At 45.6% G+C, this 25,807-nt stretch overlaps 1 protein-coding gene across 12 annotated transcripts in view; it reads right to left on the reverse strand.

Moving 5' to 3' along the window:
* The window catches only part of LOC144792157 (ephrin type-B receptor 3-like), a 71,175-nt gene that overhangs the window by 22,208 nt on the left and 23,160 nt on the right, over positions 1-25,807 (reverse strand). For all 12 annotated transcript variants that reach the window (XM_078667048.1, XM_078667044.1, XM_078667040.1 and 9 more), the window contains exons 2-3: positions 7,642-7,706; positions 6,028-6,700 (exon numbers count right to left, since the gene is read on the reverse strand). In XM_078667048.1, coding sequence (XP_078523174.1) covers positions 6,028-6,700; positions 7,642-7,706 — 738 coding nt within the window. The remainder of the gene's footprint in view (positions 1-6,027; positions 6,701-7,641; positions 7,707-25,807) is intronic.

Below are 25,807 nucleotides of genomic sequence, written 5' to 3' on the forward strand. Positions count from 1 at the left end.
AAAAATAGCCCACATTTGGTTTCAAGGTATGTATAATCCCACTGGAATGCTACAATTCAGGCAGGGACTGTCTGAGTTCCTAGCATGGGAGAAACAATGCAGTGGGTTTCGATCTCATGGTGGCCACTTGAACCTGTGCGGTGAGACCGACCAGGCTAGCAACGAAGTGAGCATTTTCATATTAATAGCACACCAGGCCTGCATTTCTAGGCACTTTAGTGTCCATACAATGCGATTTGAGGCACCTGAGGTAACCCTTCAGGCTATAACGATTCTTCGAACAGCTTCGTGGTGGTGTGGTAGGTTACGGTTTTAGGGTCGGCTCAGAAATCAAGAATGAGAAAGCCTTTTTCCCCCCTAAAAATGGAAAAACCATGCCATGGTAAACTTGTGGTACCAGGGAATGGTAGTGTTGGATTGTTGGAATCTCGGAGCAGAATTTTTTGGGGGAAATTTTTATATATGGACTATTTCCTTTCGAGCAAGATAGGATATTCCAACGCTATCCGGTGGAAATTTTCCACCAGTGGAAGTAGTATTAGCTGCTCACATCTTTGTGTTCCCGCAGACTCACTCCCCTCGTGACATTGGAACATTCCAAATGGTTGAATACACCCTGGTGAACCACACCAGGTGTAGACTTGTTAATTACGTAATTTTGTGATTAGCAAGGCACAATTGCTGACAGCAGTCTAAATCACTGAGGAATGTAGGGCTTGGAATAAATAGTAGGGTGTTGTCTGTATGAGGAGCAGCAAGACTTCTTGTTTGAGGTACAGGTCACACAGGTAACATAGCTCTACGGCTCCAGATCCTGTCGAGAAAGTGACTGGAGGCCATTTTGTCTGTGCCAAGATGGTGAACTGGACGCCATTTTGAATCAATAGACTCAGAGGGAAAGATGAGGTATTCAAGCGGTTACAGTATTGGAAATATTCCAGTAACGCTGGATGTTGGAGACAAACATGAATTGGCCGGCTAGAGTGGTAATAAAGTAGGCTAGCGAAGTCAAGGAGAAAGAGTCGTCAGTTGGCGAGTTTGAGAACCTATGCCTTCCACACAGAGCAGACACTGCCCTACTCAATCATGGTAGCCCCTTCACCGCCGAAAAGGAAGTGACTCAACGGGTGGGCGGTCAATATTGTTAAAGGCAGTAGGCGGTAGAGAAAGGTGTTTGAGGCGTCTCGAGTGCGTGTGGACCGCCGGTCCTCAAACAAATATCTTGAACCCAATTTGCTACAATTGCCAAACATTCAATAGCTCCTGATTAGGGTTAAGTGTTTATATGAATCTAGTGCAGTGTAAAGTTGGTGTGGCAGACTACTCTCTGCATGCCTATGGTTGCAAGCACGGCTGACATGCAGTCGTTTTTGAACGTGGACATTTTACAGGATTTTTGTTCATAAAATATTTTGCTATTGGGGGAAGTTTACTCCCATACAGCAGCACGGCAATCAGCAACCCTATGGCTGTGCTGCTGGGTGTCTTTACATTCAGCGCTGTTGGCCATCAGCTGCAATGCCACACTCCGTAGTTTTCTGGCTCTGTGCTCTGCCTTTATTTCAGTTACTTTCTTGCTATTTCCAGCTTGCACTTCGGGCGTGTCAGACGTTTTTGTTCGGCCTAGTTTTTTTTTTATAATTCTTTATATTTTTATAAATGTACATTTATTTTTATATATATATTTTTTTTTTTACAAAAAACATGCAGGGCCCCGATCAGAATAAGCTTGCAGGGACCCATTTTTTCCGTTTACGCCAGGTAGCATTAACACCGGATTCAAAGTATACATAAATGTTCCCCAGGGAAACAGAACAGGGGTTCTGTTTTTTTTCCTGTTTTTTTTACAGTGTCTGGTGCCGTCTAGCGGCAGCTCTGTGTAAGCTATCATTATTATAAATAAAAAATGGCATGCTCTCTTTATTAATCAATAAATAGATGTTGAAGTAGGTGCACGGCCCTGTGGCACAATGCCACCTCTAATCTCACTTTGGAACGGCCCACCTCTACGTCACTGCCTGCTCACGGCTTCCACTGCTTTCCACTCTGTGCTCTTGCGCATCCCTGCTCGGCCGGGCTGCCTGGCAAGGGGCATGCAATGTGTGGCTTTCCGGCTCTTTGCTGATGCTCTGTGTGCTGCCGCTAGCTATTCAGCAGACATCAACCTGTGCTACAGCAAATAATTTAGCGTCGAAGCGCTACATTTTTCTTGAAGACTTGTAAACTGTGGCAAGGAGCAATAGGATTTTTTTTAAGTGAACTCTACTCATCCACTCCCACCACTGGTGCCTCGAGATATGAAAGATGAATTAGGATGGTTGGGGGTCAAAGGTTAGCTGCAGGCTAAATTCATATGCCGCTTTTAACTCAGGCATCAGACAATGCCTGTCAGCTGATGAATGGGCGACTAATCGCGAGCTTGTAGTTCAGAGCAGTGAAACAAAGCCCGGTGGGTCCGTCAGCAGGGCCCGGGGAATGCACCTTGCGCTCCGGGCCTGTGAGCAGCTGCACGCTACATTCCTGCAGACTGTCTGATGGGCTTGAATTTCACAGACTGACTGCTGGACTCCTACGTCAGTGATTTCACTCTCTCTCCTACGCATTCTTCTGTCCCACAAGAATGACACTTTTTTACCTGTAACCCTAGTTTTGAAATTTCATGTCAAGTATACATGCACATGCTTTGCACGCTCCTGCCACCTAGTGGTTGGATGGTGATTAGACCCCAAAGTTTGGAGGGAAAAAAAGGGTGTCTGGTTCAACAGAAGCCCACAGTGTCACGTGATTCAGAAGCTTTGCACCCCAAAAATCCTATATTTTTATCTCTTTCAATTCACACTTTATAGAGGTCTCTAACACCCCTGCCCCACAACTTTTCCAAGACAAGCTCAGCTCATGATCTGACATGGCATTCACAAAATACGTCTGAGCCCGAACAAACTAAACTCATCACAAGATGAGACCCCTTGCAGTGCCTGCATCTTACAATCAGGGGTGGCCTTAGGCATGTGCAAGCTGTGCACCTGCACAGGGCCACCAAACCCCAGGGGCCTCCACGACAATATATAGCCTTAATATAATAATCCTCTGAGGATGGAAACATTTGTGTGGCTGCCCCTGGCAGGGATTTCGCGGCCTCCATCTCTGTTCCACTTCCAAACACCCTGACCCCGGTACCCCCCTCTTCACTGGCCTCCGCGCCTGCGTTCCTCCTGATTCCTGAGCTCCGGGGGGCTACGCCCTGCCCGGACCCCCTCTTCCGGGGCCCTCACCTACGCTCCCTGCCCAGGGCCACCATGAGCCTAGAGCCGTCCCTGCTACGATCAGCGGCTATAACGCAGATACTGGGAGAAAATGGAGTGGGAACACAACGGTGTTATTTCATCTTTGTTCTGATGTCCCCAACTCCTCCACCCTCCACCTCTTGGCCTTTGTAGGGGAATCCACCATGGGGGCCGGAAGGCCACATCCAATCAAACCATCATGGTAGCCACGTATATGCAATTACATACAATACATTTAGGAATACACCTTTTTGCATAATAGTCTTCCTGAAAGTCTGGCATGGAATTAATCACTCTAGACAAGGGTTCTCTAAAGTCAGTCCTGGATCCATGCTAGATCTTTAAGGTAACTACATTTATCTAAATGGGTATATGCTAAAATCTGGCATCTTAAAAATCTGGCATGGATCTGGCCCTCCATCACCGACTTTGGAGAACCCTGTGCTAAACCTACACCGGACACCAATGGTCTAGACAGATTTTTTAGATTTAAATTTAATTTACATTTTGTCTGTCAAACAAGGGAAGAATACACAACAATTAAAGAAAAAAAGGGGATAAATAGAATAATATTTAAAGCTCAAAGCTCTATAAAAAGGTGTTCCATATTCCCGATCTGCCATTCTGGACACTGTAGTATGCTTGCAACTTTTTCTAGTTAAATCTTCATTCGATTACATGACTGGTCCAGTTCTAAATACCAAACACAAGGCCCGCTGAAGGCTGAACTCTTACTAAGGACTTACTCCAGGCCAAGCTGAGCTTCTCAAGTGAGTAAGAACCAGTGAACTATGCCAAGCCGGGAGTAGAATGCACATCTACACTTCACTTCTGTACAATTTGAAATACTCCTATCAATGCAGACAAGGATTCTCAGCACATACTGGGTCTCAAAAAATCAACAACAAAAAAAAAAAAACACCACCACTGCAATCAGGTGAGCCTCGACCCTCGCTTCTACTCCAACAGTGGCTGTAACAAAGGTCAACTCTCATCTCTAATGTTGTACATAACCCGAATATCTACTTCTGCAAAGTTTACCAACCAAAATCACATCTCTGCTACGGTTTTAGGTAAATGTGGGAAAAACCAACTCTTTTCCACGTGGGTGCGGAGATAAGAGGACCTTGCACCCAGCAGTGCTGTTTATCAGGGTAATGGGTAGAAAGGAATGTAGCCCACGTCTCCAACAGAGTGAAATGCAGTGAAGAAACCAATTTTTGACTAACAGTGCAAGGGTGAAGGCCAGCCCTCAGCCTCCATCTTTGTATAGGGCAAAATGGAGCCAGTACTAGTCACCATCAGTGTGAAGGTGAAGAAAGCAGTTGTTTCTGCTGTGTAATGGGAAAAAAGGAAGCCAGCGGCATCTGTACCAACGTTCTAGATAACTGGGAAGCCAGGCCATGTCTCTACAAGTGTTCTAGGTAAGGGGAAGCCAGAACTCCTCTCTACCAGTTGTCTAGATAAAGGGGAAGCCAGCCCCCATCTCCACCAGTGTTATAATATTATTACTATTATTATAATAGCATCTTGTAAAACGCTCAGCTACCCAAAAAGGGTTTCCCAGCACTAGGTAGAGGGAAGGCAGACAAGGCCATCAGTGCTTAAACATCTAGGTCTGCAGGTTCCTCCAAAAAAACAGTCAAAGAGGTACAGCTCCTCAGACTCAGGTAGGGGGCATTCTACAGCTCTGGGCCCAAGTGTGCAGAGGAGCAACCTCCCAACCTAAGCAAAGGGGAAGCCAGCTCTCATATCATCCAGTGTTCTAGGTAAAGAGAAATCCAGCCCTCATCTCCACCTCTGTTCTAAGTACAAGCCTCTGCGAATATCCAACAATGTTCTAGGCAAAGAGAAATCCAGCCCTCATATCATCCAGTGTTCTAGGTAAAAGCCCCTGCTAATATCCAACAATGTTCTAGGCAAAGAGAAAACCAGCCCTCATATCATCCAATGTTCTAGGTAAAAGCCCCTGCTAATATCCAACAATGCTCTAGGTAAAGAGAAATCCAGCCCTCATATCATCCAGTGTTCTAGGTAAAAGCCCCTGCTAATATCCAATAATGCTCTAGGTAAAGAGAAATCCAGCCCTCATATCATCCAGTGTTCTAGGTAAAAGCCCCTGCTAATATCCAACAATGTTCTAGGTAAAGAAAAACCCAGCCCTTGTTCTCCACTACTGTTCTAAGTACAAGCCTCTGCTAATATCCAACAATGTTCTAGGTAAAGAGAAATCCAGCCCTTCTCTCCACCACTGTTCTAGGTAAAAGCCCCTGCTAATATCCAACAATGTTCTAGGTCAAGAGAAATCTAGCCCTGATCTCTACCAGTATGCTGGCTAAAGAGGAAGTTATCCTCATCTCTACCAGTGTTCTAGGTACAGGGGAAGCCAGCCCTCATCTCTACGAATGTTCTAGATCAAAGCCTTTGCTAATCTCTACCAGTGTTCTAGGTTATGGAGTGGCCAGGCCTCATCAGCATTCAAGCTTCATCTTCTCTAGTGTAGCAGGTAAAACAGAAGCTAAGACTCATCTCCATCAATGTCATGGATAAATTGACCCTCCCCGTTCGTTTGTGTTTTCTTCCACGTATAGTTCTACCAGGAGACACTTGGAAAACCTACAGCATTGTCATGACTGCTACAGTAGACATACAGCACTATGAACCACAGCCTACAAAGGGTTCTGCACTAGGGCAAAACCTCACTGCTGCCACGCGTCTCTAGTATTACGAGTTAAGCTCTTACCTTGGCATTGAGTATCCTTCATGGCAGGCTCATATCCAGCAGCACACGTGCATGCGCCAACGGGCACCATCCACTCGCCATCCCCATTGCAATAAAGCTTCAAGGGCACAGATACCTCCACGGCATTAGGAATACAGGTACCGGGAGCGATGACCAGCGATGTAGCTTCAGCTCCCGTCAAGGTCTCAGGAAATACGGCAAAGCCGGCTATGGTGTCTGAGCACTTTTTGTAGAAAGCACGGACAGAAATGAGGGATATGCACGCGCCAAGATCCTGGAAGGCCAGATAGAACCCATTTTTAGACAGCGGCCCAAAACTGCGAACCTTGGTGTTGACCCGACCAGACTCGAGTTTCGAGAAGCTCTCATCCGGGGCAATGGTATCCACCTTCACGTAGGGATTTTCCATCCAGAACGGACTGTTCTCGGAAGCGGAGTCTGAATCCGATTCGTAGTAGAAGAGGTTAAAAGTTTCCTTGCAGGAGCCAGGGATGTTGGGGATGCTGTTGCAGTCTCTCACCGTGAACTTCATCTCCACATAGACCCGCTGGGATTCCCGTCGATCAATAAAATCTGTCCGAAGCCAGTTATTTTGATTGAGATCGCGGACGTTGCACACCTGGTAAGTTCTAATGGGGTTCATGGCTTCATCATAGCCGCTGACTTCTTCCCACTGCAAGAAGAAGAAAGATGCAAAAGTTAGGGTGTTTAAATGATCTTGGATGGAAAATGCCCACACCAGTAAAAGACCTCACAAGTATTAATAAGTATGTAGTCTCCGACCACTGATTCACAAATGATACAATGCACCAAGGGTCAGGTCCAACTATTATTGGAAAATGTGGCATTTACTTTGAGAACTTCCAGAATTTATCACATTGCGGCGTATTTAGATGTCCAGGGTCTGGATTCTACATTTCCTCACTTCATTTTCATCAAGAACATTCTTCACTATCACTTTAAAAAAGATCTTGTCAATTCTCAAGCTTTCAAATAACTTAGACCAACCCAGAAACTAAGAAAAAGGATCAATCGAGTTGGACAACCCGTAAGAGACAACTTGCAACTGAGAAGATACGCATCATATTTTGTTGGGTCCACTATCCGACATCACACCCGACCCGCCGTTTCACATCGTTCCCACCAACCAATTCCACCAGTAATTCAACTAAAGCATTCAATGCGCTTTTTGAATCATTCAAGAGGTCAATTTACTTGTGATAACTACTGGAACAGCAGGTTTCGAATATTGACGAAAAAGATAATCTTATGCATCCAACTGATTAATAGAAATAATAATTCCACTGATCTAACAAATCACACCCCTCAGCGACAAACAAACAATCTGCCCACCACACGTAAACAATCTGAAGCATCAAATAAATTCAACCCACATACCACATTCTCACCTTCAACCTAACCACTCACTATAATCAAACACACAAGCCACATCCGAATCAGTAGTTTCTCAGCTCACCATTCACCAATTTATTACATTCATTAAACAGTGGCTGACGCCTTCCAATCAGAATCACTGAGCTCTAAAGACAATGCAGACAGATTGAGATAAGATTTAGAGAGAACAAAAATTAACAATAAACTGAATAAACATACCCCTGTTTCTGGGTGCGCTGTCCAAGCCAGTTCAGAGGAAGCCCATTTTGTATCCAGCAGTGTGTCTAGGAGGAAAACCAGACAAATATATGAGAATTGATACACAACATTAAATAGTATACAGTCCATGTTACTGAAATGATTACAAGCCAAAAGTCACCACCCTTTAATAGCCCATACATATTGTATTTCCAAATACATTGCTCACAATACGTAATCAACGTATCTGCAACAAAAAGAACAAACACACAACCACAATTGTATGTGTGCGAACAGAACTGAAAAAATCATGAAAGTAACTAGAGCACTCATAATATAATAATGATGATGAAAGGCAACCCTAAACTTGGAAAAGAAAGAGCATGATAATGCTTTCATTATCATAACTGCAAAAACACATCTCAACGTTTGAAGATTAAAAACGCACTACAAACCCCAAAATACAAACTAAGGGGAAATCAAAAGTCCACACATGTATAATAATCCTGAGCTCACATCTGCACCCTAAACTTGGCTAAAAACACCCTGCTTTACACTCACAAACAAAATAGAAAAAAAGCAAACATAACAAACCTAATAAAACAAGCATTGGCAAATTCAATTGATCTGGTGCTGTCAAAGCTGGCTTTGTCACTGTTCCTGTTAAACGTATATGTTGAGGAGCCTTCTGGGCTTTAAGCAATCTAAAAAATAAATATTGGTAAAAGCAAAAATAGTTTTGGTGCTCTAAAAGCATATTTTGCCATGGTAGTCCCTGGCACTTAAGTGAGCTTATTTATGGGTGGATATGCTCCATGTGGAACAGCAGAATGCTGTCACTCACAGAGAAGTCAGCCAATGGCTGAAGTGAGATTACCTATTTCCCCATGCTGAATGCTATAGTAATCTGAAGAAAAATGTGAATGACAACATAACTAATCTTAGGCAGTGTACTCGCTCCATTCGCTGAGTTTTCCGCGCTTCGCGGAGTTCCAGAAAACTCTGCATCCCGGAGCAGAGTTTTTCCTCGCTCGCCAACGTTAAATTGGCGAGCGAGGAAACTCCACCGCTATGCAACCTCTCAGGGAGGTTTCTCGATGCAGGCGGTCATGGATGGTTGCTACCGCTCGCGTTGAGAAACCTTACGTTTGCATTGAGGAAGCAGACACTCAGGTAGAACTTCTACTTGAACTGCAAAAAGTAGTAACACCCTGTTGTGCTGGACTGATTTTACTACACAGGAAAAAAACAAGGTGCTAAAAATCAGCGCGAACGGCGCAACCTAATACACTTCTCCGCTTGCGGAACTCCGATTAGCATGGCAGAGTTTTATATAAGTACTAAAATGAGAATCTCTGCTCCCCAAAGAAAGACAGAAAATAAGAATCTAAGCTTACCACACATTATTTCACAATTTTGGAACCAATTCAATAAGGATAAATAATAAAACCTAGTAACATGTTGAAAAACCAACACACTGTCGCATCACAATTTGTGGCCGTCCAAACTTCCACAATGACATCCACAACACCATTCCTCAGAAAAGAGGCGCTACTCAAATCACAAAATCAAATCCACAAGGTTAGTACACGACTAAGCTACATTAGTTAACAATATATTTGACCCCTAAAAAAGGTCATGAGAGCAAAACTGCCACCAACCCCTAAAGTGAAGGAGTACAAAACGCCCCCGCAAAAAATAAGATTAAAACCACAATATGAACTACAAAAAATGACCTCCGACAAAGTTATGTAAATTATCACAAGCGATAGGGGTGTTGATCCATTACAAATTTACAATGACATCATAACACTGCTAATGTGCGAGTTTCCAGTAGAATAGCAAATCTCTGTTACTATCTTGAGGAGTTTTCTAGTACACACATACCTTGCCACTGTTCCGTAACCTACTGTCTACTACAAGTGCACGCATTATTCATCACCTAGCGCTCTCCGGAGTCTCTCAAACAGAAGGAAGAGAGGCGCTAGCTCAGCCCCTTCCCATTCGCCAGTTTATACACGTGGAATAACCATCAATTCTAGGATTGGGGCAGACTCCAGCAGCAGAGAATGTCCTCAAGTTTTCGGTCTCTTGGGTGCTCTACTGCAGCACTTTGCGATTGTCGCTTGTGGGCTGTCTGTAGGTGGCCTTAGTATAGAGTTTCTTTGTCAAATGCTTGCCTTTATGTACATCCATTACTGATATTTCACCTATTTTCCCCATGTCTTGAGATTTTTATATGGGAAATGTCTGACCCAGGGAATTTTTCCCCGTAAGGACAAGTTTAACTCCACACTGCTAAAAAAAAATACATAATAAAGATTTGCAAATTTAAAATCTCATAACTTTGTGCACAAATTTCCCCCAGAAAAGGTCAGTATCCACAGATGCTCGTTTTGGCCGTGATGTTTTCTCTGTACTTGAAGGAAAAAAAAAAAAAAAAAAAAAAACGAATCAAAAAATAAATTTTAAAAATAATTTTTAAAAAAAACATGAGTTTTAAATGTTTTTGTAGATTCCAAAATAATATGCCTAATAGGTATGTAGATTAAAACACAGACAACACTCCACCCTAGCAACTGAAGCGTACATTGCACTCTTCCATGTGCGGGTTCAAAATCTCTTGTCCCCTGCCAGAGAGCAACAAGAGTATTTTAAGATGTTGGAGTGGTTCCAAGACCATATGCACCAATAGGAGCTTCTAGCATGATATATGCAAAAAGACTGCATAGTAGATTGGTGCACAAACACGGCACAAGGCAGGTGCCTCCCTACAAGATCCTCGCGAGGGTGCCGGCGACCGAAGAAAGTTTGCAGCCGTCTACAGGCAGCCAGGGAGGAACCTCCTATTTCACTCTAGATCCAGTATTTCAAGTTTGATTAGTCGCTGGCAGCCACCGACACTCCCACAGGCTGACATCAAACTTCCACTCTCGGTGCATGTGTTTTTTTTAGATTCACTTTCGTTCGACGCCGTCTGCTTGGTTTGGTGGGTGCCAGTTGGTCTTGGACTTCCACCATGATCAACAAGGAGCGGGAGATATTCTTAGCATCTACCGGCTCAGCAGCCCGAGGCTCCTCCTGGCCAACCCACAGAAGGAAAGTTAATTTACACTTGGCGGTGGCACCTTGTACTGCTACGTGGGCTGGTGCCCAAGCATTTACGAGAACAAACTGAGTAAGAGGGGAGGAGGAACCAGCCAATAGGATAGTGTGCTACAGAGCCAGGAAGACCAGAACCATCTCCAAGAGACACTTTGCACGAAACGCAGCCACTCTTTAGCTTCAGCCCAAAGGCTACTATACAACACTGCACAGAAACATCCATTCCCCAAAAATGGCTAGGGTAACGGAAGCTAGATCACCGGGTTGACCTCCGTCTCGCCTGAAGTCCCTCATCAACCTCCCATTTGAGGCAGAGGAGGAGAAACTACAAGAAGTAAACACTACTCTTTCTACAAGGCCTGTTATCTTTCTGATGATGACGATGATGCTAAATTTGTCATCCTTGGGACCAAGGATTGTCAAGGCAGTACCAGAGGTACCAGTGAGCAAGCTAAGGATGCCTGCTGGTACCAATGGACAACCTTGAAATGACGTCCATGAGAATACTAAAAGATGTGCAGTTCCGTCAATTTCCTAGGACTGTTGAGTACAAGGACTACATCAAAGTGATCCCTTGGGGAACAAGCATCTGCAATGCAATAGGTCTCGCACTTATGAGAGTTTGAGCTAATGTCATTGTGAATGACGATGCCTTTTATTTATGTGTCGTTTTTAAAACAGATAGATAGAAGGCAGTGTCACTTACAATGCCATTTGCTTAAGCTTTCGCAAATGCAAGACCTATTGCATTGCAAAGGCGTGCTATAATTTCTTTTTTAGGCGTTAGGGGAGAGGGTGTCCTGCCTGTAACAGCAGGCAGGGCAGAGCTATTGAGAAAATAGTGCTTGGAGGCTGTAGTTGGAGCAATAACACACGTAACAGGGGATGTCGCCTGGGAGGTTATAAAATGAGACAAGACTGTACTAAGGAGGGACTACTAAGCATTTTGACCAATGAACAGCCACAGTTTACAGTGGACAATGACACAAGCCAATGGAAAATATGGGCGGAGCTTCAAGTCCCCACCGAAATTCAGCATGCCTCGCAGAGCAGTGCATGCGCCGCCCAGGCTGGACCTAAAAAAGGGCTGTTCCATCCATCTTTTAACGTAGCATTTCCCACTGGTGTGTGGGGAATACTTCAACACTGAGCCAATTATTCTGCAAATTTCATCGGAACTATTTTCACACGTTATCTTTGAAACTTTACATACATATGAAAAAGTGCAGGATAAACAAAAGGTTTCTTTGCTCACTATGGAAAATGATTAAGACAAGGAGAGATCAGCTGTTAAGGAGGGTTACTTTGAAAGAACACAACAGGTTAAACGCTGAACTGATCCGGTTGAAAAGTTCCTCTTTTGTTTCACCACTAATTTTTCTGTCCTTTCCTTCTTACCTCTCTTTCACTCTCAAAGTACAAGCAGTAGGGGCTAGCTATATATTCACCTTTGTACACACGACTACTACCATTCTTGGCTAACCCTGCAACAATGGTTGTGATTGTATTCTTTATATAAAAATAAAAAAAATTATACTTTTCAGATGAAGAAATTGGTTACGAAATTAACAGAAATAAAATGAAAGCCTGTTAAAAATTCCCATTTACTTCAGGAACAGACAGTACATGTGCATTTTATTTGTGCATATCGCTACGACCATTGTCGTTAAGAGCTGGGAACGCTATGGCCTGGGCTCCTTCCGGCTCTCGCGATGCGCTGGCCTAGTCTAGACTTCCGGTTGCCTCGCATTGCGAGATGCGGGTCGGGCAACAGGAAGTGTAGAGTCGCACCCTGTCCGTGTCACTTCTGCCCGCCGCGATAGCCAGGGGTATATATGGCGCCTGGCCTCTGCCTTTGAGCGGAGTATTGAGGCTGCAGGGGTGTGGAGCAGTGCTTAATTTGTGCCGGTGCTTTCCGGTACTAAGCACTGTGGAGGGCGCACCAGACAGCAAATTTGACCGAACCACTCAACCCTTACTTCCAGGATAGGAGTTACCCGAGTAGACGGGCAGGAACTCGAATACTAAGTTTACCCCTAGTCAGCAGAGGGGTCCTCTGATGCAGACTCCCCAGAACAGCTCCATGGGTAGGGTCCAGCAATCCTGAGCCAATCCAGACGATGTGCACACCAGCTTGAGGGCTAGGCCGCACGGTTCACATGGGGTGGGCACGGGCTGTAGCTCTTGGTCACCTAATCCCCTCAGGTGGCCTGGTGTTTGGGGGCGGTGCCCTGGGAGGCAGGCAGGGGGTACAGTGAGGCGGGGACCACCCCTCACCGATGCAGGTGGTCTCACCTGTGTGGTCCAATGGCGTATGTGGTTGCCGGAGGCCCTGGGCTGTGAATGTTCATTGCGTTAGATCCAAGGCCGTTATAGGTTATGAATATGATTTGTAACCGCTTCCACGCGGCTGGAATGCCCCCAGCCGTCCTCCGCACACGCCCACCGTGACGTCAGACGCATCTAAACAGTTTTTTTAACATAAAAATGTACTGCACTGTTTATTGGGTGAGGTTTCCTCACAGGGGCTGGATTCTCCACAATGTGTTGCTGTTATGCTATCTGTTGTGCTTCACTTGTTTGTAATAAAGAGGACTTTCCCACCAATCACTGTGCGTTCTGCCAATGTCTCGTTTGGATGGAGATGGGGAGCGGGCCAGGCTGGGGGTATCCAGGGCCTAAAACAAAGTACAGCGAACTGCTGCAGAATGACGTCACAATCTTGGAATGTGATCATTCCCCAAGTGTTCATTGGCAGTTTTATATAGCGCCGAAGGTATTGGAGCGCTTTACAGGAGCACCAGTTACATTACACAAGGACACAATTTTTTGTAGGCACGGGGAGATGAAATGTTTTGCCCAGAATCACAGGATGTGGAGCCGACGCCGGAACTCGAACCTGGTTCCCCAGTTCCAAAGTCGGCAGCTCTGGCTGCTACGGAATTAAGTATTCCACAGCCTGATGACATCACAAAAATAGAATGTTGTGATCCAAGGGTTCATGACACTTAATTGTGATAAACCATCCACTATATAAAATGTATGGCCATTGTTTGCACAATTATCTAATGTAAAAATCTGGCATGATGCGGCCCTCTCTGACCCACGTTGGACATCCTGCACTAGTGAGACAGCGCTTAGAAACAGACGTGCAGCACTGTGAAAGTTACATCCGTAAGAGCTCTAATTATGGCCCATTCTTCACAAGATGTACACCGCAGAACTGTCCATTCCACTCAAAAAATTATAAAATAAATCTGAATTGGATATTGTCGTCTGGGGGCGGGCTTGTAAGTGTCATAAAAATGCACTCTGTGGCGTTGCAATAGCACCATTTAGGCGTTTCTGGTCACACTTGACATCATTCTACTTTGCGTTTAAACCATGCCCCCCCCACCCCAGTCGCTCAACACTGCAGTCAATAAGTCCCCCCACCACACACACTCTCTCTCCCCCAACCCTGCAGAGCGTGCCCCCACCCTGCACTCGCCCAGATCTCAGTGCCACCTCCTCCCGCACAATAAGTCCCCACTTTCCTCCCCGGGTCACCAGGCCTCGCCCTCCGCTTGGAAAGCCGAAACCTACAGACACCATCTGGAAGTGTTTAGACGCCCGCCCTCCCCCCGTCGCCCAGTGAAATTCCTCCAACTGCAAACAGCGAAGGGAAGGGACGGGACGGGTTTATTATTTTGCGCTGGGTTTTGCTTCCCGGGGACCCGATGAATGCGTTCCTGGCGGCCTCCCCGCCCCGCAGGCGCTTCCCATTAGCGAGAGGCGCTTCGAGTTTCACATCTCAAGCGCTATGTGTCGGACAAGCCACGTAATCCGGCGCTGATCTTCGGTTCCCCTCACAGATCCCTGCTCGGGGCTCTCGCTGCCAAGCAGCCCCGAGTTAAGATATCACTCGTGTAGCGCCTTCCACCATTGATGGGACACATTAGCGCTAGCCCGGCGCCATTTTTTACTTGCCACCCTCAGCCGGTCCGGGCTTTTTAGCCCACTTCCCAGGGTCAGATTTGTAGTTAAGTTTTAAGCCCATTCTGGGAGTTGTGGTGCAACTACAACTCCCAGAATGCAATGTTCTGTTGGATAAAAATAAAACAGGATTAGCGAAACGAGCGATATGTGGAAAATGAGTCACGCCCACGCCAGGGGAGCCCTTGCCTCAGGTCACTACAATGTCGCTAGGTCGATGCCCCCCCCCCACAGACCCCCCAACCCTCAGTTTGACACGAAGCCAGCTGGGCCCTCATCCCTCCTGGGGGCACAGCTGGACACTCTCCCTGCCACAGGGGCAGAAGCCCCCTTGAGGGCGCTCACCACGAGGCCAGCGGGCCCTTACAACGCCAATTGGCCAGCAGCCCACTTGCCCCTGGCCTTCCCACGGGGCCGAGAGCGCCCCCTCAGGACACAAGGCGGTGCGTGCTACTGAAAAGTAATCTGTGGTGCAGCCTACGTGCAAATTTAAATGATAACGACGGGAGCCATTTTACGCGTTGGTGGCCGCGGCTCAGATTACAAAGCGCGCCCGTGTGTGTAAAATGAACAGGTAAGTAAAGTAAGCGAACAATCAACGAACGAATCAGCCGAGTAAACATCAAACACGGGAAAAGTAAATCAACCCTGAGAAAAATATACAAAGGCAACAGGGCGCAGCTCCCGCTGGCAAGAAGACAGGACTGGCAAGGGTGCCTGGGTTAGGGGGGTGGGGTGCGATCTGCGAGGGGCACAGCTGGGCAGAGGGGACAGCTCAGAGTTCCCAGAGGCAGAGAGGAGGTCGGGGGACTCTGGGTCGAGGGTCTGGCTGGATGGAAGGCTTTAAAGTCGGTCAAGCAGCGACTCTGCCAGTCGCTGGAAGGGAGGCCCGGCTTTGAGGCCTGAAGAGAGGCCAACCTGAGCCCAAAGCCCACCTGGGCCAGGCAGATCAAGCCGACACAAGGCCCACCTGGAGACCTACACCTGGGGGCAAAACCAACCCTGGCAAGGCAAGCCACCAGATCCAATGCCTGCCTCGTCCAGGCTGAACTCTGGGCGCCAAAGAACCCCGCCAGATGCAAGGCCCACCCCAGTCAGAGAGACACATGGATCTAAAGTCCACATCAGGCAGGGACACAGCTGGGCAGATCTGACATCTCAGCTGTTCCAGAGGCAGATAGGAAGTGGGGGGGAACTCTGGGGCGAGGACCTGGCCTGGTTTCAGATATATATGACCCACTCAGCCAGGGACCCCACCAGACGCAAGGCCCACACAGGAAAACCCTTGAAAGCAAGTGTTGCCTAGGGCAGGCAGGCCCCAAAAGAAACAGTCAGCTCCGCCAGGACATTAGCTGGAAGCAAGGCCAGGGTTAGGTGAGCCAGGAATTAGGAGAAAAAACACCCAAAGCCAACCAAGCTCTAGAAAGGAAATGTGGTTTCAGCTAAAACAGAGACATCTGAATTTTCACTCAACATTGAGACTACCATGGACGCGAGGCTGGTTAAGGAACAGTCTCCGGGTCAAAGGTCTCACACAGTCTCCAGCAGAGAAGTAACACTTCGTGGGTGGCAGGATTGCTGAGCACATGGGAGGTGGGCCTTGCCGGAGCCCCCACAGGGCCGTGCCCCCGGCAGCTGAGCGGCTGGTATCTGACATCAGGCGTCTCTATTAGGACGGCTGCCCTCGACGAGCTTTGAGTGACAGTCCAGGGTACAGGAGGAAAAGTTCCTAAATTTAAAGCATTGTCCTGGAAATAGTCCCGCGCGCTCCCGGACGCGTCACTGGGGCTGGGGGTGCGAGCAGTGCCACCCCGGCCGGCAGCGTGACGTGGGCAGCGCCTTCGCGGGCCTCGATCGGTAACCGGAGCAGGGCCCGGACTCTGGGAGCACTGGGGGTCCCTGCTCGGCCCCGGGACAAAGAAACACACACTGCCCGGCCCCGTCCCAGCCGAGCGGGTTCATGGGGCACGGAGCGCCCGGGTGAGAGGCATGAGACTGCCAGGGGTGCCGGGGGGGAGGGGGGGGTGGACGGGGGGGAGGGGGAGGGTATGAGACTGCCGGGGGGAGAGGCAGAAACACAGGTCCAGCCCAAGCCTTTAAGCGAGGAAGAGAGGAGTGGACAGGCTGAGGGGAGGAGTGCACTCTATTAAGAAGGCGACTGCCCGGGTGCGAGACTGGAACACAGGGGCACAGACAGCCTAGGAGGGAGGAAGAGAGAGTGGACAGGCCGAGGGGAGGCAGCGCACTCCATTCAGTAGGAGACTGCCCAGGTGAGAGGAGAGAGGAACACGGGTCCAGGCCAAGCCTTTGAGCGAGGAAGAGACGAGTGGACAGGCCGAGGGGAGGCAGTGTACTCTATTAAAGAGACTGCCCTGGTGAGAGGCAGGAACACGGGTCCAGGCGCAGCCACAGAGTGAGGAAGAGAGGAGAGGTCAGGCCGAGGAGAGAGCGCCCTCTATTCGACCTGTGACAGACCAGCCATGGGCAGGCTCAGTCTAGGAATGAGGGCTTCCAGGACTTGACTTTGCTCACACAAATTATTGTTTTCGGGTGTGTTAGTTTATTAGACGTGAACATACACTACAATCCCCGAAGCATGTCAGGTTGTTAAATAAAAAACAAACCAATACACAGTTTATCAAGAGCAAGACAGTTCAAACCAGGCTCAAAGACCTAAACTTTGACGGTTTCCATCACCAACTTCCACCAAATGCCAAGTCACCAGGGTTCAAAATGGACAACAGCCTCTCCCTCAAGGAACACACTGCCAAAAAAAACCACCATGACAGCCAGAAACTAGGTTTATGTAAAGAAAAGCAAACCATCTCTTGCAGAAAAATAATTTAGAGCCCTGTTCAAGCCTTCATACTTTTGTATTTGGATAGGGGCAACGGGCAACTTCCAGTGGCGTGCAAACCACTCCTCCCTCTGCTCTGGAATCACAGAGCCCAGCCCCGCCCCCAAGTCCTGCATGGAAAAATAAAATAATAACAGCCTGTTATTATCATTTCTTTTTTGCATTGATGAAATAGCAGTGGGGCAAGGCTCCTCCGCCTTAGCAGAGGAGCCGCCACTGGCAACTCCATGGCCTCCCAGATGCCACATTGGCTTCCCTTTAAGGCACTCTACATGCCCCGGCACGTACCATCCAGGGCCTGAAGAAATATGATCAGTCACATCATCATCAACCGCCCCCCTGCACCCCCCCCCCCCCGAATCGTAATGGAACTTCATTGGCTCCCCTTGCTGTCCGCATCATCTTAAAAAGCAGCAGCATCATTTACAAAGTCATCACAACCACGGCTTATCTTGCAGGCAAGCGCACCATCTCTGGGGAGCAGCCAGGACTCCATCAGACTGCAGACTAGGAATTGTAAATCAGAAAAAAAGAAGGCGGCAGCAGCAGACTTTTCCATTTATGTACCGAGGACCTAGAACAACCTAGCTTTATCCGTAAGGACCGCCTCAAAGCTGCTCTAACTGAGGAAAGAGTTGAAGACACACCTTGCCAAAGAAAACTACGCTACAATGCAATAACAGTCCACAAAGAAGCGACCTATACTATTAACTTTTGACTTTATGCAGCTTTTTGACCCTGAATAAGGCTCCGACACGTTTCGGCTAGGTTCGTGCTATCGAAATGGGGCATCCATACATGCAAAATAAGCATGGTGTCCTGGAGAGATCTGCCAATCCTGTTAAGAAGTCAAATTCACAACGGAACATAGTCCTTGGAAACTGACAATTGATGGTGAAGATTGTAGTGAACGCATATTTACTAGAAGCACCTGTATTTTTCTTGCGGATACATTTTCAACATATTTCCGTGACAGGTGCGCCTGGCGCCAGACTTGTCACCACGACACCGACGGACAGTCTGGCCATGCTGCCGCGCCGCCCCTGAAAAACAAGTACCGCTCAAGGTGCTTGGTCACACCACGTTTGCTCAAGATACCAGGCAATATTTAACCATTTCCGGTTAACTAACTGCATGCTGAGAGAAAAAAAAAATACATGACCTCTAAGCACTGTCCCCGAGGTCACACACAACTGAGGGACTGCACAACCGTGGGTCTTAATTCAAAATGGCTTCCTTCATAAGCGGAAGAAAAAAATATGTGTTTCAAAAGAAGGTGAAGTCAACAAAGGTAAAAGTTGGTCATTAAAATGAACAAACACTGAGCAAATATGGGATGTGCTCAAATATTTGTTAAATCCATTTCCTCGTTGAATGCTCAAGCCCTAAAGGAGAAAAGCTAAAGAGAAAGCAAGTAGAGATGGGAGGGTGTGGAAGAGTTGGATGGGGGCGCGCAAAAAAGAGAACAAGAAAGTCACCCACAGACAGAATGAGGGATAACAACCAGAGGCAGCACAGAAGTGATAATACGACAATGTGTAACAGCACTAGTCTTAAGAGTTAAAAACAAACACACAGCAAGAAGGAATAGAAGCAGAGGAGGAAGAAGAGAGAAAAAAATGTAAAAGATCTAGAGAAAAATGAGGAACCACGTGTGAGGGAGGTGGGAAAAAGCGGAGATTTTTTCTGTTTTTTTGTAATCAGGTCCAGTAATGAAGAGAACTGTACATTTATTTCCTTCTTTGTAGGAAAATGTCTGCTCCTGGATATTGGAGATGAAATGTGAATTTATCAACAGCCAATGAATGAAGGCAGAGATATCCTCAGAGCATCAGGCAGATGAATCCTCTGCTAGGCGACACCCAGGCCTAAGTGGCATATGAGTCTGCAAGTCATCAGCATGCTCTGATTAAGGGGAGATAAGTTATCAGAATATCAACCCATCTCCCAAAACAAACAAACAAATCCTCAGATGATGAACACAACCTGTGGCAGATGAGGCCTCACACCAACACTCTGTGGCTCGTGGCCTGTGAAGGTGAACTGGGAGAGCAAAGGAGGCTGAACATTCACCAATGGTACAGTATCCAAGAGTAAATTCCACCACTGGTTTTTCCTCCAGATTCAGTCTGGGCTCCACAAATATGGGGATATTCCATTACCACTCATCTATACTTCAAAGGCCGTACTATCAAAAATGTCCCTAGAGTGCAACCAACATGTGTCTCTAAGGAGGCGCGCGCAATAGGCGTATACAACTTCTTTTTGCTTCCTCTGGTCACTTTGGTATTACAGAAGGGGCTGCAGACGCTTGTGTGGCCTCCGTTATACAGATCAGACTGGTGAACGCGTAATGCCGGCGTTCTCCCGTGCAAGTAAGGAAACATTTTGCCTCTACACCCACGCCGCATTACATAGGTGCAAAAACAGTTGATGGACAGAATGTAGAACAATGTCATACATTCACCCCAGTACAGAGATCTGGGCCTAAATCCATTGTTTTTGCTCGCCATTCCAGTTTGAACCCTGCCATATGCAAATCAGTCTTGACCCTGTGCCCCATGGGAACAGTCCAGCCCGAACTGCCAAGCCAGGTCCTCCCTGGACTGGAAACAAGCATCCAAGGACCGGTTTCGGGCTTTCAGCCCTCATTAGCCTGGATAGCTTGATTCCGGTGGCATGGAGAGCACGGGACTCACGTCTGAGCATACCCATCCCACTCGGGGTGAGAAATGCAAAAACAACAGTTGATGGACAGAATGCAGAACAATGTCATACATTCACCCCAGTACAGAGATCTGGGCCTAAATCCATCGTTTTTTTACATAGGTGGGCACAGATGAACAGAGGTAGTCAAGAGGTGGATGACTGTATCCGACATAATGGACGCGCACAGACAGTGCGCCCCCACATGGTGCCCTGTGAGGGTGGAAAAAGGGTCCCAGTACTCCCTTATACCCCCTGCAGACGGGTGCAGTCACTCACTGGTCACACCATGAGAGAGAACTCTGCCTATTTGAAATAGTCGGTTGTCTGGCCCTCGGCACAGTGAGAGGCGGGCGGCGGCTTTAAACAGCCGGTACACCTTTCATCAATGTTCTACCCTAGGGAAGGCCCTGGTTTTACAGTTTTGCTGGGGGGGGGGGGGGGTGCATTACTTAGGATAGGATACACTCACCTGCGCTGCACCCAGGTAAAAGGTGCACAAAGGCACAGATCAGGGCATCGCGTCCCATCTATAACATGGGCCCGGGTCTCGACTGGGTTCCAGCCCAACTAAAGGTTTACTACCTTAGTGTTTAAGCACTCTCAGAATCAGTTCTTTTATTTTGCATTTTTGTGGTTTACCACACAACTGAACTCTGGCTCTGCGCCACTTCCGGTTCGTATGCGCAATATCTCTGTTCTTCTAGGGTGGCACGTCTGCTGGGAAGGCCTGGCATGAAGGACAAAGCAGAGACGGCCTTTGCTGGACCAGGCTCTGGTAGAAACCCTGGGTTCAAGAGAGACTCTTGCATAAGGTTAGGGCAGGGAGGAACTTTACGGTGCCACCTACTTCACTGAATGTTTTTTGGTGTTTTTCTTTACCTATGGACCAGAGACTGCTTTACTAGTATTGCCAGCCTTCTATATTCAAAACAATTGATAAATAAAAATAAATGCATAAATATAGCACTTTGAGAAAGTACTCTTACTCTATTAGTAGACTGAGCTGTTTTTCACATTTTGCTTCTGCCCACCACAAAATACAGATTGGCAATATAGGCCAGCCAACCCCAGCCATTGGTTCTCTTGCATTATGATTGACAGGATTTGTTCATGATCAATCCACTTCAGTGCCAGGACTGGTGGGGTAACACTTTACATTGCTAGTACTTATTTAATTCCATCCGTTAATACTTATTTTTAATTGTCAGTCATACTTGTCTGTTTAAGACAAGTGTTTAGATAAAAAAAATATATATACACAAGTAAATAATAACTTTTTATCCCAGCAAAAATAATGTTTTAGAGATTTGCATTAACATAAGGAATGTTTCTGTCCCTGTTCTAAATAAGCTTGCCTGCTAGAAAGGACAGTTAATTTCTGTTATAATTACATACAATGGTTATTTTAATTTTTATATAAAACATTTATCCGAAGTACATTATCACAACATTTAGGCGGCAGCAGGTTTTCCTTTCCCCATCCTTATTTTTTGTGGCATATATTTGCAATATTTAAAAAAACAAAAAAACCCTATTTGATTATTAGCTTTGCCAATGAGTGTTTTTAATAGCTCTTGCAGGAAAAAAATAATTGTGCCTGTAGTGAGGAAAACCCTCTCATTGTTCCTGCCAGAGGGGCACAGGCATTAGGGCGAGTGTGCCATCAGCCACTACTGCCTGACATGGTATAGTAGGAGCTGGCACTACGCGCTGCACCGGTGACACCAATGCCCCGCAGTAGCCAAAGGCAGTGTTAGGTCTTATGACAACTGTTCAACACTTCTACCACAACACCTGACAGTCTAACCAACCCTTAATTTATGCTCATTCCTAACCTTCACATTTTAAATTAAAATAAATTAATTTACAAAAGGCAACACCGGCCTGAACAAGTCTACATACAAGATATATGTGTTGAAATACAATGTATGCCTTTATGTTAATCTATATACAATAACATTTGTAAAGGGGTCCTGACAAATGTCAACGTAGTTAAAGAAATAAACACATCTTAGCACTAAATGTTGAATCCTTAAATCACATTTAAATGATTGAAATCCAATTAAAATAAAGGACGCTCTTCCTAACAAATTTTAAATATGTAATATTATTATTATTATTATTATTATTATTATTAATAATAATAATCATTTAAAAAAGAGAACCCTAGCCCTAACATTATATATTCATTGTGGTTTTTTTTTTAAATAAAAATTGAGCCACAGCTATTTAAATAGCCTCAAAACCAGTTATTAAATAATTATGTTCGTATCATTAGGGAACTATAATTATATAAAACGTCAAAACAACTGTAATTAATTAATTGGGGACGCCGAAACTAAATTAAGGTAAATATGTAGCTACATTTTCAAATAATAATTTACGTAATTAAAAATAATAGTGATGGAGCTGAAGAAATATTAGAACACCCGGAGACGGGCATACGTTTTATAATTTATATTCGTGATTTCTGTCCACCCAGTTGAACAAGAGATTATTGTAGGAGTGTCTGGTTCTAGCAATTTGTACTTCGCTTTCATCCTTGAAATATATATTTTTGATGCTCGGAGCTCCAGCAGATCTTTGTGCCAAGGAGGGATGTCGAGAAGTCACCGTCCATAGGACACCAACTTTCTAGGCCTAATCTTTGCTTCTACAATTTCTATTCAGATGTATTTCTCCAATGGACTCAACTCCAGATCTGCATCTCCCAGAATGCACCTGGTTGTCATATGAAAGGCCAATGGTGGAAGCATGATTTGCACCTATAACCCGTTGCCAAGTGGCACAGATCACGTATGACCCATCTGACCAGTCCCACTTTGCTCCCCAAAAATACTTGCGTGGTGGAATTTTTACACCCATACCTGTAAATTGTGAAACTGAAACAGCAAGTTGCAATTGGCAACATTCAGTTCGCTAAAAACCCAGGAGTGGTTGGAGTTGTTACTGGTGTTGGGAAGGGGGTGCAACACGGAATATGTAAATGAACTCCATTCAGATCGATTATACGTAAATTTACTGTCATGAATTTTACATGGATCCGGCCATCTTGAAACCAAGTTAGACACCCATCACCAACAGCCCTACAGAAAATGCACCAACGGGGATGGTGTAGTAAACACTATATTTTAAATACGTTTTCTTGGTGTGTCTGGCGATGTTGAATTATTTGCAAGGTTTGCTGTGAGGCACAAGACCTTGCGGCAGCCTCAGCATGCTTGTTGCGTTATAGTTTTACATGATGGAGGGAAGTCTGTGCAGTAAGTAATGAATGTGCCAGAGCTGGGCATTTCTGCCTTTTAAAAATAAGATCCAATAAAATAGTGCTGAGAAAACTATTTAAAAAAATTAAGAAAAAAAGAAAAACACTGAGGTGATCTAGTATTGATTTATTTAGGCATATTAATTCGGATTAGAAAATGTTTTTCGAAAATAGTAATAAATTAAAAATACAAAGACAGCCTTTTTCCCCAATACTGGACTATGCAGGAGTCCAAACGCTAACAGAACCCATCAGGTTCTCAGGTGGGAGTATACAGGCATCTATGAAGCTGACTTCGCCAAGCTCTATTTGCAGATGGATCTTTTTATGCATTTCTTAGGTATATATTCATAAATGACCAACATTTCTGTGAACGATGTACATGGAGAATTTATATAAATGAGGAATGGCTTATTAACTTTACCTTAAAAAGAATTTTTTTTTTTTTTTATATAGCAACAAAAGTATTTGTAAAAAAATGTAAGGAGACTAAACAACTCTGGAAAAAGCAGTTCCTGATGGAAAACTGTACCTGTCATATCCCTTTAACCAGCAATTATAAACTTGTGGTGAATAACCCTACAACAGGCCTCACCGCTCATGGGTGTGTTCAGAATGAAAAGTGGCGGGAGGAACATATCTATCTAACTATCTACATATATATCTGTACGTATGTATTGGCATGGATTGTGACAATGCTGTTCTCTCCACTACTTTCTCGACTAAAAATTGCCCCCGCCACCCCAACCTTAAAGCATCCTACAAGACCCAAAATGCCTCAAGGCCTTTAAGAGCAAGGATATCACCCTCGCCCTGACAAAACACAGCTGGCTTCTCAGACAGGCCAGCGCCATTTTCAAAACCAGCTACAAAGATATCACGGCGGGAACCCTAGTGGTTATCTGCACATCGGCAGCTAGAACGCCAACCCTCTGGAAACGAAGCACCACACCAAAGAAAACAGCGAGGAACAGGCCGTCCCCATCTAGGCACCCCGCTCTGCAATTGCAACATTGAATCCATCAGGACCAACCCACTCCGCTTAACTTTAGGAGAGCTTTAGACACATCATTTTTAACGGAACACTCCATTACAATACAATAACAATCCACTCTCGCTCTTACAAACCCGCTACACCTCCAACCACACATTGACCATGTCTTTGATTTCCTACGGCACCGAACAGCCCATCGGCTAGGCTCACACCGTACAAACACCACATCCAACATACTCAGAAGGTTGATATTTTAATTCAAAAGCAAAACCATTTGGCAATTAAAAAAATAAAAATAAAATGGTCAGCTTAGCTACAATGAAAATAACAGCACAATACACAAATGTTTCCGCTCCATTCTATTCTTTGGGACTCCCAACATTTTAAGTTACTCGCCCTTCTGTCTCAATCCGCCTTATGGTTTCAGTACTCCTCGGTGACTTGTAATATCCTTATATGTACAGTAGAGGGCACTTATCCCAGACACCACTCAAAGCCCTCTTGTAAGCAACCCATAGCTCTTGAGTTAAGCATCGACCTGTGACATCACCTCGGGAGTCCAAAATGCCCAACAATGACATTACCGAAGCATTCAAACATCTCCCTGCGAGGTCACTCAGGCACTCATGTATGAGGTTGTGACATCACTTCAGGAGCCCAGACACCACCTACAAAGCCAAAACATTCACTCTGGTAGTCATAGGCAACAGAAAATGTTATTATAAACTCGCAAATGGGAGAATTATAACTAAGGCTCCCCGTTTTCCGTTTTTACTGATTTTTATAGATAAATACAGACAGAAAACAAGGTGCCTGCATTTATTTTTCATAGTGGATAAGTACAGAAATGTGTGCTTCTTTTAAGTGACGTTTGGTGCGGTCTTTCATGAATTATAGGCCAGCAGCTGAGCAAATGAACAGCATGGGAAATTCAAAAACCGGAAGAAATTTCTTTAAAAAACGGCTTATGTCAATATACACTTATGGTATAATGCTAGTATATAACAGAGGATGTATTGTCGTGTAATATTTGGCAGCTTAAATAGCTAAAACACTACAGACATCAAAGTGTGAGTGCGCGTCTATCAGTTAAATAGATATGGAAATATACAGTTTTAGAACTTCAATTATTGTGCAGAGTTTTATATAGCGCGAACTTGACCCAAATCCTAAGCGGTATCAGAGTGCTTTACATAGCACCAGTTATGTTACATGAGGACACACATTCATTTTTGTTAGGCTCGGGGAGATTAAGTGATTTGCCCAGAATCACAGGATGTTT

Source organism: Lissotriton helveticus, chromosome 11 (assembly GCF_964261635.1).
Source record: "Lissotriton helveticus chromosome 11, aLisHel1.1, whole genome shotgun sequence".
Lineage (NCBI taxonomy): Eukaryota > Metazoa > Chordata > Amphibia > Caudata > Salamandridae > Lissotriton > Lissotriton helveticus.